Source organism: Neofelis nebulosa, chromosome 13 (genome assembly GCF_028018385.1).
Source record: "Neofelis nebulosa isolate mNeoNeb1 chromosome 13, mNeoNeb1.pri, whole genome shotgun sequence".
Taxonomy (NCBI): Eukaryota; Metazoa; Chordata; class Mammalia; order Carnivora; family Felidae; genus Neofelis; species Neofelis nebulosa.
The window spans coordinates 65,254,254-65,272,343 of record NC_080794.1 but is presented as its reverse complement, the minus strand read 5'-3'; the positions used below and the strand labels follow the sequence as shown (position 1 = coordinate 65,272,343).

The window sequence follows — 18,090 nt, the reverse complement described above, 5'->3', positions numbered from 1 at the left end:
TAACAAAAGTTATCTAGGCCAATATCTTGCCCTTTGAGGGATCACTCACTTGCTTTCGAGGCAGCTCTGGGTTCTTTCCATCCTAAAACCAGTCCCATAATCCATTGGAACCTCCCCACCCTCCCGCCCGCCTGCCCTGTTTGGCTTCTCATACGGGTGTCTGTCCCTTTACAACTCTGTTTCTGCATCTTGTGCCGCATTCCTATCATTCAGAAAGAGAGAAAATGAGAGGGAGCAGGAATCTTGGATATCTAATTCAGGTCTCTGTAAACCGCGTCCCAGGGTGGAAAGATGGCCCCCACGTTCACATACCTAATTAATGCAGAGCAGAGAGACAAACCCAGGTGTCCCCACCTTCAGTCCAGCTTTCCTTTTCACTGCCTCTCACTACTTCTTATGCCTTAGACTATCGGGTTGTACTTCCAACTCTCCTCTTCATACTAAGCACTGGACACTACTTACCTACCTGAAAAAAATCTGATCATGAGGGTTAGTCAACATCACCCGGGGCCAAGAAACTAAAGCCTTTCCTGTTTGCCTTGGAAATGCTAAGAGGCCCAAGGACTAGATGTCCACCCCAATCTTCACTCTTCTACCTCCAGCTGCCTCTCCCCTTGCAAGAGATGATAGAGGTTGCCGGGATATTTAGAATTACCCAGAAGTGAGAGTGTGTAGGAAGAAGACAAGAGGATGAGTTTTCTCCTTGCTGATTGAATGGTGTAATTCTCAGACTGTCTGCTGGAACAGAGCCCAGGTGTCCCAGCAGACTTGAAGAGACTACCGAGGCAGGGGGAAAAGATACCAACTTTCTCCCCATTTATGGATGACCCGAATCCAGAGAAACTCCATACCTAACCCCATGGGAATGTGGGAATGCTCTAGATTCCTCTAATTTGAAGACACCACAAGATTGAACATCAGACCTGAGAACTCCTCAACAGCTTCCTGCACCTGCAGACCAGGCTTCTGAACTCTGGGTCCAGCTTGAGGATCTTGCCTCTTTCACCCAAAGAGAGTTAGAGGAAGAAGACAGAACCACCATATCACCTCTTTCCACAGTACCTGAGCCATTTCCACTTTCATTTGAAACCTGGGATTCGGTCTTCTGGGCCTGTCTCAGGTTGAGAGGTCCTGGAGAGCCAACTGGAAAATCCCAAGTACACCAAAACTCCCTACTCTCCTCATCTCTGCTCCCATATACTTCCAACAATTAATCAACCTAAATGCATGAATGGGAGTGTGTTAGAAATGAGGGGGGGAAAGATGACAATATCCATCATCTTACCAGGCAGAATATCTCCCTCTTAGATTTCAGTATTGAGTTCTACATAATGCCTAGGAATAGAAATATGAGGAAGACATGGTACTTGACCTCCTAAAGCTTAGCATCATAGAGGACTTCACATAAGCTGATCTCTTCAGTATGGTGGGTGGAGTAATAGAGAGTGTGTGTAACAGGGTTGTGGGAGCATGAAGCTAGACATCTAGCTATACCCTGGGTATTTGAGGAACCCATTTTCTCTGAGAAAATGAGACCTGATTGGAGCTTAGGAAGATGAGTAGGGGTTGGCAAGATGAAGGCTGGGAATATGTTACTGTCCGAAGAAAGGCCAGAGGTGTGCAGGAAACCGCTAGGAGATTGGAGATTTAGACAAGGTCAGGTCCAGGCAGCTCTTCCTGCCCATGGGTCCTGTCCCCATGCTTTAATAAAAACACCCTTTTGCACTGGGGTGGGGTGGGAGGGGGAGGAAGGGTCGGGTCCTGAAAGTCTTGTATGCCAAACTAGGGAGCTTAGCCTTTGTCTTAACAATCGGGAGCTATTGCAGAGTTTTAGGCAGAGACATGACTGTTCAGATTTACTTTAGGATCATACTGTATGATAAGGCCTAGGGCCCTCAGGGGCACCCAAGCAACCCAGCCTCACTCCACATGTTCTTTGGCACATCAGTCCTGTCCCTTGCAACTCCCTATCTAGCAAGCATTAAGGCCACATCTTGCCCACAGGATGAACCTGGTATCACCCTGGGAGAAGCTAGCCCTGTCAAGCCTGTGAGAACATAGCCCGGGCAAGCCAAGGGTGTAGACTAACAGGTGAACCACCCAGGCCCTGACTTACAGTGAGAGCCTCCTTTAATTCTGAGGGGTAGGCGGGAGTAGGCGGGTAGTGGATAAGTTACTTGCCCAAGGACACTCGGTGGTGGTGGCAAGGTTAGAATGACACCTTGGTTTGCCTCATTCCAAACCCTGCTTTCTTAACGAACCCACCTTACTTGGAGAAGAGGAGAGGTGGGGGGACAGGACGGGAGATAGCTGGGAAGAGGAAGAAAAGAAAGATGTAAAGAAAAATAGCACGGAGAAAGATAAATTAGTCTTTCAAAGGGGCAGAGGAGGGAGGAGAGGGACAAACAGCAAGAGCAAAGCAGCGGAGGAGAAAGGAGAGGAAAGAAAGGCAAGACATGGGAATACTGGAGCAGAGACAAAAGCGCGGAGACAGACAGCGACAAGTGGAGAAAATCAGCGAAACTTGAGCGACAACCAAGCGCTGAAACCCGGTGGCCTCTCCCGGCCCGTGCGCCCTCCCACCTGGCGCCCCGGCTGCACTGTACAATTCCCCGGCACCACTGTACATTGCTCAGGGTAGCTGCCTGGCCCCACTTCGCCGCCGGCGCGCCCCGACTCCGCGGGGCCACTGGCCCCACTTTACTCTCGCCCGCTTGGCTCTGCCAAAATGTTCTGGCTCAGCGAGGTTTCAGCCACGTGGGGAAGGGCGTGGCCCAGATGCTGAGGAGTGCCTCCGATTGGCCAGGGGGCGGGCTTCTTGGCGGTGCGCCGGCCCGATCCCTCCCCCGAAGGCGGGGCCTGAAAATTCACAGCTGGAAAGGGTGGAGCCCGGGAGGCGCAGCTGGAAGGGGGCGGGGCCCGAAGCGCGAGGCTAGCTGCCGCGGGCTGGGGGCGCCCTGGGCTGCCATAAAGTGAATGGGCGCCGGCGGGGGGTGGCAGTCAGCCGCGAGGCTCACTCTCTCCCTCAGCGAGTCCGGGAGCGCCGGAGCCGAGCGGCGGTCCGGGCACAGGGGGGTGGCCCCCGCCCCGGCCGGGTGCCCGGCCCCTGGCCCCTGCCTGCCCTCCAGACTGCCGCCGCCGCCGCCACCGCCGCCGCCGGGAGTCTGCCTGCTGCGGGACTCACTGTGAGTGCTTGACCATGCGGGGAGAGGGGCTCATGAGGCCGAGGGGTCACGGCCGAACTTCAGGATCCCTAGAACAGGACCTGGGTGGCTGAACTGGGGAACGGTGCCTGGGGAACGGGTCTAGACTGGGAGGGCGTACTGTAGACTCGGGGCCAGGACTTAGGAAAAGGGAAACTCAGCGTCAGGACTCGGGGGACAGAGAAGAGGGAGACTCGGGATCCGGAGGGAAGCCGGAGACAAGAAGCCCGGACCGGAGCTCCGCGAAGCAGGGAGTCGGGAAATCATTACCAGAAAGAGCCCTGGAATTCGGGGGCGCGGGGCAGGCGGTCACGGAGCAAACAGGGTTGCCGAGGCCCTGGCCAGCGGGGGGAGCTGGAGGCGGCCGCGCAGCGTGGGGGCAGCTGACGGCTCCGGACGCCCCTCTCCCAGGGATCAGACTTGAGGGGCTGGGAGCAGGAGTGAGTCTGGTCGCACACGCTTCTCTTCCCAGCCACTTCGCAGTCGGGATAGGAGCCGTGTTGTGAGAGCCTGGCTGCGACTGGGTCAGATGGCCGCTGTGCGGGTGGCAGGGCCGAAGCTGGGCAGCCCGAGCGACTAGCCAGCGGGTCTGGCGTGTCGGGCTTGGGGTGTCACGGCCCGGATGGGCTACGGCCTGGAGCCACATGGAATTGGACGGAATGTCCGCCGCGCGCGCGGCTCGGAGCGGACAGAATGTCCGGGGAGGCGAGGTGGGTCTCTCCGGAGCAGGCACTGTGTCCGGCAGGGGCGGACAGAATGTCCCTGGCCGAGTGGCATGTCCATCTACCCGGCCGCGCCTTGCTCAGCTGCTGCATGTGCAGTGGGGTTCGCTGTGGTGGGTCGCCTCAAATCCCAGCTCACACTTCGCAAACTAGTTTCTGCCCCTAGGGGCTGCGGAGGCGGGGAGGGGGACAGGGAGCAGGGAGTGAGAGCAAAGGCCTGGCCTTGGAGTGGAGTGGCGCTGGGGGACCTTCCCTCTCCAACCCAGACTAGATCTGAGCATCATCCCCCCGCACTTCTAGAATCCAGATTTGAGGAGAGAAAGACAATGGTGGGATTGCTAGACCAGGAAAGGAAAAAATGAACCACAAAGGGCAATAGGAGGGTGAGGAGGAGTCGGCACAAGCCCCCCTGACAGCTTCAGTTCCCTCACAAACTCAGAGTCAACTCCTAATTCCAGTACAGCTGACCAGACAGCTCCAGATTCCTACCTGGGTGTCAGCAGGCTAAAGACTCCTTCCCTGCAAGGGGCAGAAGCCCAGGCCTAAAGAGAAAACTGCAGCCCTTTAGCAAAGCAAACTCTGTGGTTTTGTCTCCCTTTTGGCTCTCTCACCCCCACCAATCCCAACAGCACCCTGGTGGCTAAGAGGAAGAAGGAAGGAATGCAGACTCTGGGGTCAACATGGGGCCTATATGGCCCTCCGAGTCTGGTGGGGAAGGATGTCTCAGTCCCACCCAACTGTCGCTTTTGTTTTATCTGCAGTTTGGGGAAGGGCCTTAATTCCTTTGGACCCATACAGTGATCACCCGCCCTGGCCCCAACTCTTTAACCAGAGCCTAGTTAAGCTAAAGGGAACAGAGAAGAGAGAACTTTCCCTGTCTGTGTAAGTCAGCAGAGCAAGCCATCTAGGGACTGAGTTTTCATGGGATAGGTGCAAAGCAATGTGTTTAGCAATGAGTAGCCTAAACAAGTGGGTCTCAACCTCTCTCACCCACCACCCATGAATGACATATAATATATACGCCCCACACTATCACCTTCATTCCTCAGTTTTAAAGTTTGCTTATCACTGGCTAGACCATTGTTTCTCAACCTTTTTTCTATCCCTTGCCCGCTTTTGATAAATATAAAGAAACACCCCAATTACTCCCACCATATTCTGATACCTTTTTCAGGGGCTTGTGCTCCCATCACCTGTGAAAAATCACTGAAAATATGGGTGAAATGAAAGGCAATTCATTTTCAAAGTCAGGAAAGGAATAGGGAAGGCATTACAGATGGTTCCCTGAAGACCTTAGCCTAAAGTTCTGCATTTGCCAAAAAGGCCAAAAAGCAATACCATTATAATGAAGACGAGTGGAAACAAAAAATAGAACTTTCTCCCATCCTTTCATAAAACCATGTAGTTGAGTGCATGCCTGGTCACTGGCTCTTATGGAGAATGTCATGGACCTAGAGAAGGATCAGAGAATGATTCACAGAATGGGGAGGAAGGGGCTGCTGGAGAGAGCAAACTTCAAAGTTTAGGCCTCTGGAAGGTGAAATAGGATGGAAATCCACAAATAATGAAAGGCCTAGATAAGCAGAAGATTTGTTTGCTCCCCAAATCCTGAAATGGGAGATGAGGGGGCCTCATAGAACCGGAGTGATGCAAGCTCAGGATGAATAGGAAAATGTTCCTTGGCACACAGTGGGCAGCAAACTTCCAAAGCTCATTTCCAGAAAGGAGGTAGAGGCAGGAAGTAGAAATGGAATCCTTCAGGGCTTGGGAGGATCAGTGCATGTCAGAGCCACAAATGGCTGCTGGAGTGGAGGGGGCAAGGCGTGGAAAGAACTCAGACTCTGGTTTTAGGAGAACTGGATTCAAATCTCTTCAATCTGTGTAACCTTGTACAAATTCATCTTAGAGGTGAAATGAGAATGCACATTCCTGACACTCAAGGTGGTCTTAAGAGTTCTATGAAATCATGTATTTGAAAGCCCTTTGCAAATGGAGAAGCACCACAGAAATAAGAAGCATTATTGCTATTATTATGCCCAAACTGTAGGTCCCCTGTAACCACAGAATCTTTGTTTGGAAGGATGGGGTCTCCCAGGATGCAGCCTGGTAGCATCTGATCCAGTCACAGGAAGATTGTCAATGACAGATGGAACACCCTATCCCAAGCTTCTGATGCCTGCCATTTACCCCTGCTCCTCTCCAAGAAGAGTTCTAGGGAGCTCCACAAATGCTTAACTCTTCCACTAATCTGATCTGATCCCTGCCTGCCTCCTCTTCAAGGCTGTGAATATGAGCCCAGGACCCAGATCCAGGAGGGCAGAGGGGAGCAGGCTGGAACTGAGCTGGGGATAGGCATGAGAAAGGGACAGAGCCACCCAAATCTTTTTTTCTCCATTCATTCTAAATGATGAGTCCTAGAGGGTGGGGAGGAAGAAGGCAGCTAACCTGAAAGATCCATTAGGTCCTGAGCTTTGGGATCATCTGGAGTGTCTAGTCCATGGTCATGGACCAGAGACCCATGAGGAGAGTGATAGGGACAGAAAGGCAGTGGGGTAAGTGAGAGCTGCTTTCAAAACTCTCTCCACTCCTTTTCCATTGTCCTCCCTGGGGCCTTCTTTACACTTTAGTTAAGTGCCCCCTTTCCCACCTTTCCCCTGCTCAATCCATTCTGTTCACCACAGCCAAATAAAGGTCTCAGAGATGCTGCTCTTATGTCTCTCCCCTGCCTGCAAGCTTCCAGTGACTCCCATTGCTTGGAGCACTGCTTCTCAAAAGGGGGGATGGGGGGAGAGGGCAGGACAGGAGTGGAAGGGGCATGACGCTGCAAGATAAACATGGCCCATCTTCCTGGTGTGTGATGTCACTTGAAGATGTCACGTGGAGATTTGGAGAGAAAACATTATTTTATGTTAAGACAAATATAATTTAAGTATGGAACAGAATGCAAAATTTGCTTCAATTTTTACCATAAGGTTGGAGATCTCAAAGAAGTTCCATATTGGTGGCAGATGTTTGAGGTTGTGCTCCCAGTTTCCCAGAGTCATGTTCTCTCTTACTGGTCTTAGGGGTTTTTGATGGAAAAGCTGGAGATGCTCTAGCCTAGACTCTATCAAACCTGAAGCACCATCCCTTGTCCTTCATTGGAGTCCCCCCGACCTGTTTTTCTCTGATGATCTCCCATGGCCCACACTGAGACCCTGGCCACATTAGGCTGCCTGTTGCCCTCTGAACCTGCCAGCTCATTCCCAATACTGCTGTGTTATTTAGAAGCCTCTGCTCCTTTACCTCCCCAGTTCCCAGCTCTGCCATGTGCTACCTTCTCTGAGCCCCAAAACCTGATACCTTACATGGGATTCCATCTCTTTGATCCCCCACAATGTGAATATTAGTCCCATTCAGCCTATCGTCGTCCATCCTGTTTGCCTCCCCAGACTGTACAGGCTCCTAGAAGTTAGGCTCTGTGCCTTACCATTCTTAGGGATTTGTCTTAGCACCTAACATTTGCTGAAGGAAAGAAGAAAGGGGAAGAGTGGGTGTGGGGGGCCCATTTCTCTGATCCCTAACTTACCCCTTGATAAATTAACCACATCAAATCATTGCTGCCTCCACTTGAGTCTTAGGGTTTCTTCACGGGGCTGTGAGCCTCGTCTACAGCTGTCTTCGTTTGCTCCCATTTGCTCACCACAGTTCGGCAAACCAGACGGTTTGGGTGCTCGGCATCCCCGATGAACTTAAGGGCCTCACTTCAGATCCAGGTTTCCAGGTGGGCTCCATGCTAGTTAAGGGCCCTGGTTTATACTCTATTGCCAACCTGCTATTTGCTGAGCAGAGCCACAGCACCCCAACTCTATCCCCTCCATCTTCCTCTTCATTCAGTGGTTTTCTCCCATCTCAGTTCTAGGGTATACCTTCTGCTTAGGCATTATTATTTCAACTACTTGGGAGCTCTCTGGCTGTAGTCCTGGTTTCTCCCGTTGGCGTCAGGACAAAAGTGGGCACACATGGCATTTGCCTTCTTGCCATGAGCTTGGGTCTCTTGGAAGCCATGGCCTCCCTACTGTGAACTCTCTGGCCTGTGATGACCTCTGCTCTCCACCTTAATATGCCTTGAATATTTTGTTCTTGCTGCAGTCCATGATAGGCTTCCTGTAATTCCATGTAGGCAGCCTGTACCTCAGAATCAGAGTGCGCCTGCAGGCCCTTTCTTCTTCCCTGGGCTAGGATTGTCACCCTGACCCCACGGAGCCTTGCCCGTGCATCCCCAGCAGGGTGTGTCAGGAAGGCTGGATGGGGGACAGGCAGCCCCTCCCAGAACTGGACTCAGCACCACCGTTAAATCCTGACTCTCTTTGGCCCTGCCTGGTATTTCCTACCAGCGTCAACCAATCCTGCAGCTTCCAGACTTACTGCTTGTCCCTGTCCACTGAGTGAGGCGAAGCCCCTGGCCTCAGTCCCAACTCCCCAGCTTCCTGACCTCCAACAGTTTGGGGGAGCTTAATCCTCAGCCAGCCTGTCTCCAGCTCAGACAACAGCTTGGCGCCCCCCGCCTCTGCCTGGCTAGCCCACCCAGCCACGAGTCAGCTAGAGGCCTGTGCCCCCACCCTTTATCTCTCTGTTGCCTGCCTGACTGTGGTGTTCTTGCCTTTTCAGTTTCACAGGCAAGGCCCTTCTCAGCCTCATCATGCCCTTGCCACTGTTACTACCCCAGTCAAGAGCCTGAAAGCTTCCTTCTTTCCTTTACCAGTCCCTGATCCCCAAAGTGGCTCTTAGCTTGGGTTATTCTGTCCATTTTTGTTGTTACCTTATTGACTGGGCCCTGCCTTATGTGTAGGGTAGAGTATTCACAATACACCTTTGCATTCCACTCTCAAATGCAGCGTACTTACGTTTATTCAATAGAGAAATTCTTCACTGGGAGATTCAGGGTCTAGGAAGGTGAACTCAAGCAAGGGCAGATGTGAGGATGAGATCTTACCACTCTAGCCTCAGTGCCTTACTCAGTGCCCAGCTCACAGAGGTGCCAAATAAACATCTGTTCAATGAATAAGGAGGGAGGGGAAAGCAACTTGGATAGAGTTTTACCCCCACTTATTTTCACATCAAGTTTTATTTTAACCCTATAACAATACTAGAGGTAGGTAGGGAAGGAATTATGTTTTCCCTTTTAGAGATGGAAAAAATATGTCCAGAGAGGTAAAGAACACATAGCTAGGAAGTTGGGGGGCCAGGACATGAACCCAGATCTTTGTCTCCAAACCTAATTTCTTCCGGCTATACCAAATCACTTTCCTAGGTGGGAGCTGGACAATTTCTGCCCTCTTCCCCCAAGCCACCCTCTTATTCAGACTTCTCCCCACCCAGCCAAACAGGCTCTCCCCCAGCAACCACTGAGTATAGAGCACTCCCCTGGCCCCTTTGGCCTCCTCCTCCCCCATAGAGTCCTTAGTTCCTGGGACTGAGAGCTGAGGTTCAGAGGGGCCAGGAAGGGGGGAGGGTAACGGCTAGCTCCAAAACAGCCAAGGCAGCTGTCCCTGTCACAGAGAGAGGAGACTGTGTGACGGTGTGGGTCTGTCTGCCTGAATGTGGGAGCACATGTGTGGGAGAGTATGTGTTTGTATGCCTCTAGCTCCAAGTCCAAGTGCTTATTTTGTCTGAGTGGAGGCCCATGTGTGTCTGCATGTGTGTCTGTCTGTCTCTGGGAACACACAGCCTGAAGTCCACTTTCTCGGCCTCGTCTTTTACTTTGGCCCTTGTCTCTCCTCACCCTGCCTCCCTCTGCTGCAATAGAGGGTGAAACCAACACACAGGTATGGAATGCTGGGGGAAGGGGAGTTTGGAATAGTGGAAGTCTGGAGCCAAAGCAGACTGGAAGGACAAATGGCACCGTGGGATTTAGCTTTCCCTTCAGGCGAACCCAGTTATCCCTCTTTTCCCAGTGGTGTTGCTCCCATGGCCTCCGGAGAAGTCAGGGGCATGGTTTGCATTTCGAGAGCATCTTGGATATGAAGTAAAAGGAGACTTCAGAACACCCCCTTTTCCAGCTCCCAGTTCTAAGCCTTTTGAGCTATTTGGGAAGAACTACCAGTCAAGGCTGCCAGAGGCCCCACGCAAGGGCATTTCCCTTCTATCAGACCATCACTGGGGCAGCCCCAAGCCTGATTCCTGACTGCAGATCTGGAAGGGGAGGTAAGCTGAGCACACCCACCCCGAACCTGATGTCTCTCCTTCCCGGGTTCCCCTTTAGTCCTACCTCTCCAACCCTAGGTAAAGGTCCAAGGTCTAGACCCCTCTGCCTGCGGACAGAATGGGGACAGCTTCTCAACCTCCTGCCTTGACCTCTGTCCCATGCCCAATCTCGCTTGAGGGGGGGTGGGGGCAGCTGTCATCTCTCAGCTGGTTGATGGGGCATTACCATGTGCAAATAAAGGCTGCTGCCCATCTGTGCCTCCCTGAGAAAGGCTCCTAATAAATTCAGAGCAGCCAAGTGACACACATCTCAATCTAGGCTAATCCGCCACATTAATGCCACCTTGCACAGCCTGCATTAAGTCCTTGCTAATGGGGAGGCAGATGGACCCCTCCTACCCAGCTAGCTCTTCATCCTGCTCCTCTGTCCCTAGCCTTCTTTGGTTCTCCTCTAAGAGGCATCCAGAGTTCTTGAAACTCACTAGTGCTCCTTTCTCCTCATCCCACCAGAGGGGACTTGGAAGAGCCAGTAGGAAAGAGGACCCTGCAGGGGAGACTTGGAGAGGGACCCAGGCAGTCTCCCGGGCAAAGTCAGGCGAGGTTTGGGATAGGCAGTAAGGGTGGGAATATGACCTTAAGAAGCCCACATCTACTGCTGAGGGTGGGGAGTGCTGGTAGAGACGGGCATGAGTAGAACTGGTAAGGGTGTGATAGGTGTCCAGGTAGGCACAGAAGCAGACAAGGCAAGAATGCCCAGGGATTTTCAAACTTATTTCTGATCCTGGAACCCTTTCTTCAAATGCTATCTCTCTAGAAAGGATAAACAAAACAGGCAAAAGTAAGACTGCCCTAGTTGAAGCAGTCAAGCCAGGCCAGGCTAGAGCTCTATCCCTGAGGCTAGTCCCAAGTTCCAGTCCCTGAGGGGGTTTGGAACACAATTTGGAAAAGCAAATGAAGAAAAAGCATTAGCTGAGGAGTTTCCCAGATCTGGTTCAGATCCCAGTTCCACCACGTATGAGCTCTGTGACCTTAGTGGTGGCTTCAAGTCTCAGTTTCCTCACTGGAACAAGGGTGATAATACTTAATATCGATGCATTCTTGTGAGAAGAGAGATAATGAAGTAAAGGCACATAGTAAGTACTCATAAATAATAGCAGTGATTTTCCTTGTGTGAGACATATTGGGCCTGGTTCAGAATCAAACCTGTCCCACTGAAGAGTGAATAACAGAGGTTCAGGTAGTGTCTCATGTTAGCTGAGGGGCATGTATGAGTTTGTGGGGATACTGGACATACATGCAAAAGGGAACTGAAGTTTTTGAGGTTGTGGTATACAGTATGTGTTGTGCAATAGTGTAGTTTTCATTAACTTGATAAGTATCTATTGAACAGCAACTGTGCACCAGGCAGAGTTTTCGGTGCCCATCAGTGAACAAAACAGTTTGGTGTGCATATCTGTGCATGAAACTTCTGGGTATACACCTTCTCCCCCTTAGGCTACTGTTTCCCCATTCTATCCTAGGGTACGCACACGGGAGTAGCTTATATTGGTGGCTGAGAAAGGGGACAGTGAACTTGAGGGCAAACACTACTGGGAACGGGATAACTGTGAGATGTTATTAGCCCCATCAACCTGGTCTGTGTCTTCTCTCCTTTCCAGAGTCCTCCCTCCATGGAGTTCGGCCTGCTCAGCGAGGCGGAGGCCCGGAGCCCGGCCCTCTCGCTGTCAGATGCGGGCACTCCCCACCCGCCACTCCCAGAACACGGCTGCAAGGGCCAAGAGCACAGCGGTGAGCGCACCCCCTACTGGGAGTAGGGGAGATAGCAGCTCAATCCCTCTTGCGGGGGCGAGGGGACCTGGGAGTGGAAGGCAGGGTGGGAGTGAAGGCTCGGTGGAGGAGGTCTGGGAGCCGCAGGGTTCGCGCAGGCCTGGGCGTCCAGTGACCTGCCCCCATCTCGGCCCCCAGACTCTGAGAAGGCCTCGGCTTCGCTGCCCGGAGGCTCCCCGGAAGACGGCTCCTTGAAGAAGAAGCAGCGGCGGCAGCGCACCCACTTCACCAGCCAGCAGCTACAGGAACTGGAGGCGACCTTCCAGAGGAACCGCTACCCCGACATGAGTACGCGCGAAGAGATCGCCGTGTGGACCAACCTCACCGAGGCCCGCGTGCGGGTAAGGTCCTCTCAGACCTGCAACCTTCCCGGCACCGCCCCCTCCCCCCGCCCAGTCCCCGGCCCGGGCCTCCCTCTAGCCTGCCGCTCAGCGAGTAGCCCTGGAGCCAGCAGCCTGTGCCTCTGCCCTGACTGCCCACCCTCGGCCCAACACCCAACGTGCGGAGACCTCCGCCTGCTGCCCCGCACCGCCTCCTTAGAACCAGCCTCTGGCCTCTGCTCTGACTCCACCCTGTCGCTCCAGGCCGCGCGTTTCTTCTCCTCCGGCACTGTCTCTCGTTCTCTTCTTCACCCCTCCTTGACCCCATCCTACAGGACCCTCCAGACCATGGCCCCCTGACCCAATCTTGCCGCCCACAACTGTTCTCAGCCCCTTTACGCGGTGCGCTGCCCCTGCCCCCGGCCTGGCTGCCCAATCCAGTCTCTAACCACTCCCGTCTCGTTTATCCTCCGCCCTGCCCCTGCCCGAACCCGGGTCTCGGTGACCTAGCCGCCAGCCGCGCTGACCCCGGGCCTCCGCCCGGCTGCTGCTCTGACAGTCTTTCTCGCACTCCCGCAGGTGTGGTTCAAGAACCGGCGCGCCAAGTGGCGGAAGCGCGAGCGCAGCCAGCAGGCGGAGCTATGCAAGGGCGGCTTCGCCGCGCCCCTCGGGGGGCTGGTGCCGCCCTACGAGGAGGTGTACCCCGGCTACTCGTACGGCAATTGGCCACCAAAGGCTCTCGGCCCGCCGCTCGCTGCCAAGACCTTCCCGTTCGCCTTCAACTCGGTCAATGTGGGGCCTCTGGCATCGCAGCCCGTCTTCTCGCCACCCAGCTCCATCGCCGCCTCCATGGTGCCCTCGGCCGCGGCCGCCCCGGGCACCGTGCCAGGGCCCGGGGCCCTGCAGGGCCTGGGCGGGGGGCCCCCCGGGCTGGCTCCGGCCGCAGTGTCCTCCGGGGCAGTATCCTGCCCTTACGCCTCGGCCGCCGCAGCCGCTGCTGCAGCCGCCTCCTCCCCCTACGTATATCGGGACCCGTGTAACTCGAGTCTGGCCAGCCTGAGGCTCAAGGCCAAACAACACGCCTCTTTCAGCTACCCCGCCGTGCCCGGGCCGCCCCCGGCCGCCAACCTCAGTCCGTGCCAGTACGCCGTGGAACGGCCCGTATGAATGGCCCGGTCCGTCGACCATCCCCGAGGGCGGGGTCGATAATTCACAGCCTCCCCGGACTGGGGTCGTCTAGACTGGCTTGCCCCTGCCCCGGGGTCTGAGAGGGGTGCTGGGGCAGCTGAGGGGTGGGGGGGAGGCGGCCGGCTCAGGAGAGAGACTTCCCCCACCGCCGACCCTGAGGGGTGGACTGGACCCTACACACAGTCCGCGCCCCTGGGACTAAGGCCAGGAAAAGGGACCAGTTCCCCAGGGGCCAACTGACCCTTGGCCCACCCCGCCTTCTTCAGACTCCTCTCCTCATTTTCAAAGATTAATGAAATAAACGTGCGCGGACTGCCAAAGGCCTGATGATTCAGAGTTGCGATTCAGCCCCCTCCCCTCAAGCTCTCCCATTTCTAAAGGAGAGCTGGGTGTGCAGGAAAGAAGGGCCGGGGCTTCTAGGGCTTCAGTACCCCCTCAGCTCCCAACACCAGGATGGAAAAACTGGGGGATTCCTGGACCCACGGAGCGCACCTGCATGCGCGTTTGCCTGAGTGTGGCTTAGGGGCCAGCAACTTGGCTGGCGTTGGCCAAAGTTGGTGCTGCGGCGCCACCCGGTGGTCTCATGGCGGATAACTGGGAGGTCTGGTCTCCAACGCTTACTTGGCAGGAATCAATTCTGCAACTTAGGGAAGCCTATGATCTTAGATAAGTTACTCCGCCTTTCTGCACCTGTTTCTCACTGTTCCTATGAGGGGCTTGGGCCTCTAATAGCAATAAAATTCTGGTCTGTGACAGATATTTATTAAGTGCCTACCAGGCCTAGGGTTCTTGAGTGTCTGTGTGTGAGCCTCTCATCCTTCCACACACCTTAGTCTCCTCACTCAGTGATCATCCTGCTTGCCAGCAGCCCTCTCCCATCACAGCAGTCCTCCTCTTCCCCCAAATCCCAAAGCCCCCAAAATCGTGTTGAAATCTTTAATTAAAAAATAGATCAAGAAGAAGATTTCTGGATAGAAATATAAATAACTCAGTTCTGGGGATCCTCTTCAGTCCTACCCCCAACCCAGGACCTGCTTGGCCTTCACATTAAAAATGGAAACATCAAAGTACTAGATTGCACCCCATCCCAGGGCTGACACTTCTTGTCTGACATAACTTCCTGCCACCTTGGGGCACACATCCCATGGGGAAAACCATGCAGGAAAGGCATCCTAATCATTCTCCCAAACCTAAGCTCAGCCCCTCAGTGCCTTGGTGGGGAGAGAGACTGGGGCTCCTTTTTCTCCAGCCCTTCACTGACTCTTGGTCTTGGCTTTGGCCTTGGGCGCTATGTAGGTGTGGTGGAAGTAATGGGCAAAGAGAATGAAATAGGTCGTGTACAAAACGAGGGACCAGAAGAAGTGTTCCGTTGTGGTGTGGCATCCCTGTTCTTGTCTCCAGATGTAACTTAGGATGCCGACAATGGCTCCCATAAACATCTGCAGGATCTGCAGGCTGGTGATGAGCTTGGGTAACCACGTGGGGGACTTCACTTTGGCAGCCCTCAGAGTGTAGTAGATGTACATGATGGCATGCACACCGTAGTTCATGGTCATGAACCAGCCGCCTGCAGCCACCTTGTTCTTGTATCCAAAGCTCGTGTACACTAGCACTGTGCTGTGGTGGTACCAGTGTACAAAGATGAGTGGCCGCTTACGCAGGATGATGAAGGCCGTGTCTCCTGGGAGATGGGGAGTCATAGCTGGCATACCACCCAGTGCTGGAACCACCCTCCACACTGGCTGTAGGGGAATGGGGGGAATTCTCAGGGCATGGGGAGGGGTCTTTGTGGAAAATAATCTAAAGAGGGGCTTTGGTAAGAGGTGTTGTTAGGACCCAGGGGTGGGGGGAGGCACTCTCCATGTGATGGGGTGGGGGGCACTGAGGAGGGATGCAGTTGACCAGGCACCAGAGAGACAAAGCCTTGACACTCACCAAGTTCAATGACCTTGCTGAGAAGAAAGAGGCAGGACCAGAATTTGATTACGGAATTTTGGGTGAAGACGGAGAAGCAAACAGTGTGCTTTAGGCTGCCCCTAAGTAGCACGGTCCCCATATAGCCCCACGTTCTCACTGCCCCCAGGATACTGAAATAGGAGAGAGGGAAAAGGTGTAAGGGTCATCCCCAGACACCAATTCACCCTTCCTCCTTGGCCTGGCAGGTCACTGTCCCAAGCTCCACCACTTCTCCCCCACTTCCAATGAAATGGATCACAACTTCTGAGATCTGGGGCCAGGATCCAACCAGTAATCTAGAGGAGATGAGGGCTAGGGGGAGGACCAGGGAATGCTGGAGGACTGGACTGAAATTTGAGTTAGGGAATAGGGTTCTTGGGATGGGTAGGGATGGGTGACAGGATGGAGGAGATGGAAGGAGTTTCGGGGATGAAATATGAGAAGGAGGGGCTAGAGAAGTTATTGGAAGGTCTTGGGAGAGGGTGTTAGATGCTGAGAGTATTAGAAGCTGGGCAAATTCGTTAAAAGTACACAGACTCCATGAGCACAAGAGTTCTCATGAGATAGAGCAGAAGCTATCAGTATGGGGCCTGGGGAAGAAGGAAAACAGGGTATAGGCACCTGGGCGGCTCAATCGGTTAAACATCTGACTTCTGCTCAGGTCATGATCTCACCGTTCATGAGTTCAAGCCCTGCTTCAGGGTCTCCACTGACCATGCAGAAGATCCTCTCTCTCTGTCCCTCCCCTGCTGTCTCGCTGTCTCTCAAAAATAAATAAACATTTTAAAATGGAGAGAGAGAGGGAGAAGGAAAACAGGGTAATACGAGTGGGTGGGTGGAAGCCAGGGAGGGGGCTGGAGCTGAGGGAATGGGTTAGGGAGAGGGTTAGAGGGCAACTTAGGGAGTTGACTCAGTTGGGGTTTCTAGAAAGCTTTTAAGGATAAAATGAGGGTCTAGGGTCTACAGGATAGGCAGGGAGTGGAGGGGGGGGGGTGTCTTACCTGAAGATTGCAAGGCAGAAGGACCAAAGGATCAGAGGCCCCTGTAGGTTGAAGCCCTTCCGTGCCTTCATGTAGTTCTGCCCCACAAAGATGAGCAGCAGGTAGACCAGAGCTATGGGGAATGAGGTTGCCCTGGCAGGCAGAAGGCAGAGGGGATGGGCTTACAGGTGGGTGCTCGTTAGAGGAGTACCCACCCATCTCTTAAGGTGAGTGCTCTGGGTTGGAGTCACATCTCTGTCATTTATTGGCTGTGTGACATTGGAAAAACTATTTAGTTCTCTGAGCCTCATTTTCCTTATTATAAAGGAGAAATAACACTCCTCTCCTGGCAGTGCTAAGGTATATAAAGTACCTAGCACAGGGCAAGGGCTGTGGCCAAGGTTTCTGTAGTTATTGCTCTTTCGGTGGAATTGTGAATGGGTGATGGCTGCTGGCCCATGCCTAGAACAAACCCAGGGCTCTGGTGCAAGAAGAATGTGGCAATAGTGTCTGCCTGGTTGGGTCATGGAAAATGAGCTGGAGCTCAAAATTAGCCCAAAAACACTTCTGAGGAGCTTCAGGGCAAAGCCAAAGAGCCTGGGGAAATCTTGCAAAACCTCCCTGGCTGTGTCTCCTTCTCCACAGCAGGGACGATGTAGCATTGGGGGAACAACATGATAATTTGAAGGGCAGACTGTCTCTGGGCACCAGCACTACGCCTGCACGTGTGCACACATGGCCACAAAGGACAGAGGAGAGCCGTCTATAAGGTGGGTGGGAGTAGGAGTAGGAGTTCAGATTAACCCCCTTCCTCAGAGATCATTTCTCACTATATTCTGTCCCCTCAGTTTCTGCCTCCTACGTTCCTCACCCCATCCTCTTTCTTCCATTCTCCCTCCCGCCCTTCCTTTCTGTCTCTCTCTCCCTCTTTCTCTCTTTCTTCCAGATCTAATCTCTTTGAGGTGCTAACCCTGCACTTGGACAACAGATATGGAGCCATTACAGGGGAGTCGGATACCTTTGCTCTTTAAGAAAATCATTGCAGGCATTCAAGTGTCTCTTCCCTCACCCCCAACCCACCCCAAATAGCAGTCATCAAGGTAAGGACCTTGGCACGGCCCTTCTCCTTCTCCGGGTCTTACCAGTATTCCTCCAAAAAGGGCCTCATGTCCTGGAACAGCTCGAAGTTGTAAGGCTGGAACAGCTGGTCTATTTCGTCCGAGACATTCATAGCTGTGACCATTTCGTTCAGCAGACGTCCAAGTCCGGAGCTTCGGAAGCTAGGTGAGAGGTTAGGGGACAGAGGATGGAGCGATCTTGGGGCAGGACAAAATGCACGCCGGACTCAAGGAACTCCGCGGCAAGCGAGGAGCGTCAGATTCAGGGACTTGCGCCGCAATTAGCCAGCTTCCACTACAGCCACCACTGCAGTATATGAAGCGGATTGCAAAGCGGCGGGCGCAGGCGGCGCGAGGCCCCTCCCAGCGCCAGGCCGTTATCCAATCTTGACCAAGATATTCCCCCGGTCCCGCCCCTGGGCCGCAACCCGCTCCTGATTGGTTATCCTCAAGGGCACCTCCCCTCCAGGTGTTCTCACGCCCCACCCCATATATGCCTGTCATGGGCTCCCGCCACGCCCACTTTCCCACCCTTTTCTCCCACACCTCCATCCTCACCTGCTTGGTTTAGCCCCTGCGGCCTGGCCAGT

At 53.8% G+C, this 18,090-nt stretch overlaps 2 protein-coding genes across 3 annotated transcripts; one reads left to right on the top strand and one right to left on the bottom strand.

Annotated features, from left to right (window-relative positions):
- Positions 1-2,895: 2,895 nt before the first annotated feature.
- PITX3 (paired like homeodomain 3) lies at positions 2,896-13,766 on the top strand. 2 transcript variants are annotated; one of them, XM_058697580.1, is made up of 5 exons: positions 2,897-3,185; positions 9,862-10,111; positions 11,770-11,899; positions 12,077-12,279; positions 12,838-13,766. In XM_058697580.1, the coding sequence occupies exons 3-5, from the start codon at positions 11,782-11,784 to the stop codon at positions 13,423-13,425; spliced, it is 909 nt and encodes a 302-aa protein (XP_058553563.1). In that variant the 5' UTR covers positions 2,897-3,185; positions 9,862-10,111; positions 11,770-11,781; the 3' UTR covers positions 13,426-13,766. The 2 variants fall into 2 exon arrangements, with proteins under 2 accessions (XP_058553564.1, XP_058553563.1); XM_058697581.1 differs by lacking the exon at positions 9,862-10,111 and having other exon boundaries at positions 2,896-3,185.
- A 602-nt stretch (positions 13,767-14,368) lies between these two features.
- Positions 14,369-17,848, bottom strand: ELOVL3 (ELOVL fatty acid elongase 3). The gene is made up of 4 exons (XM_058697582.1): positions 17,525-17,848; positions 16,404-16,535; positions 15,382-15,533; positions 14,369-15,127 (listed from the first exon to the last, which is right to left on the bottom strand). Exons 1-4 carry the CDS (start codon positions 17,623-17,625, stop codon positions 14,700-14,702), a joined length of 813 nt encoding a protein of 270 aa, XP_058553565.1. The 5' UTR covers positions 17,626-17,848; the 3' UTR covers positions 14,369-14,699.
- Between the last annotated feature and the right edge of the window lie 242 nt (positions 17,849-18,090).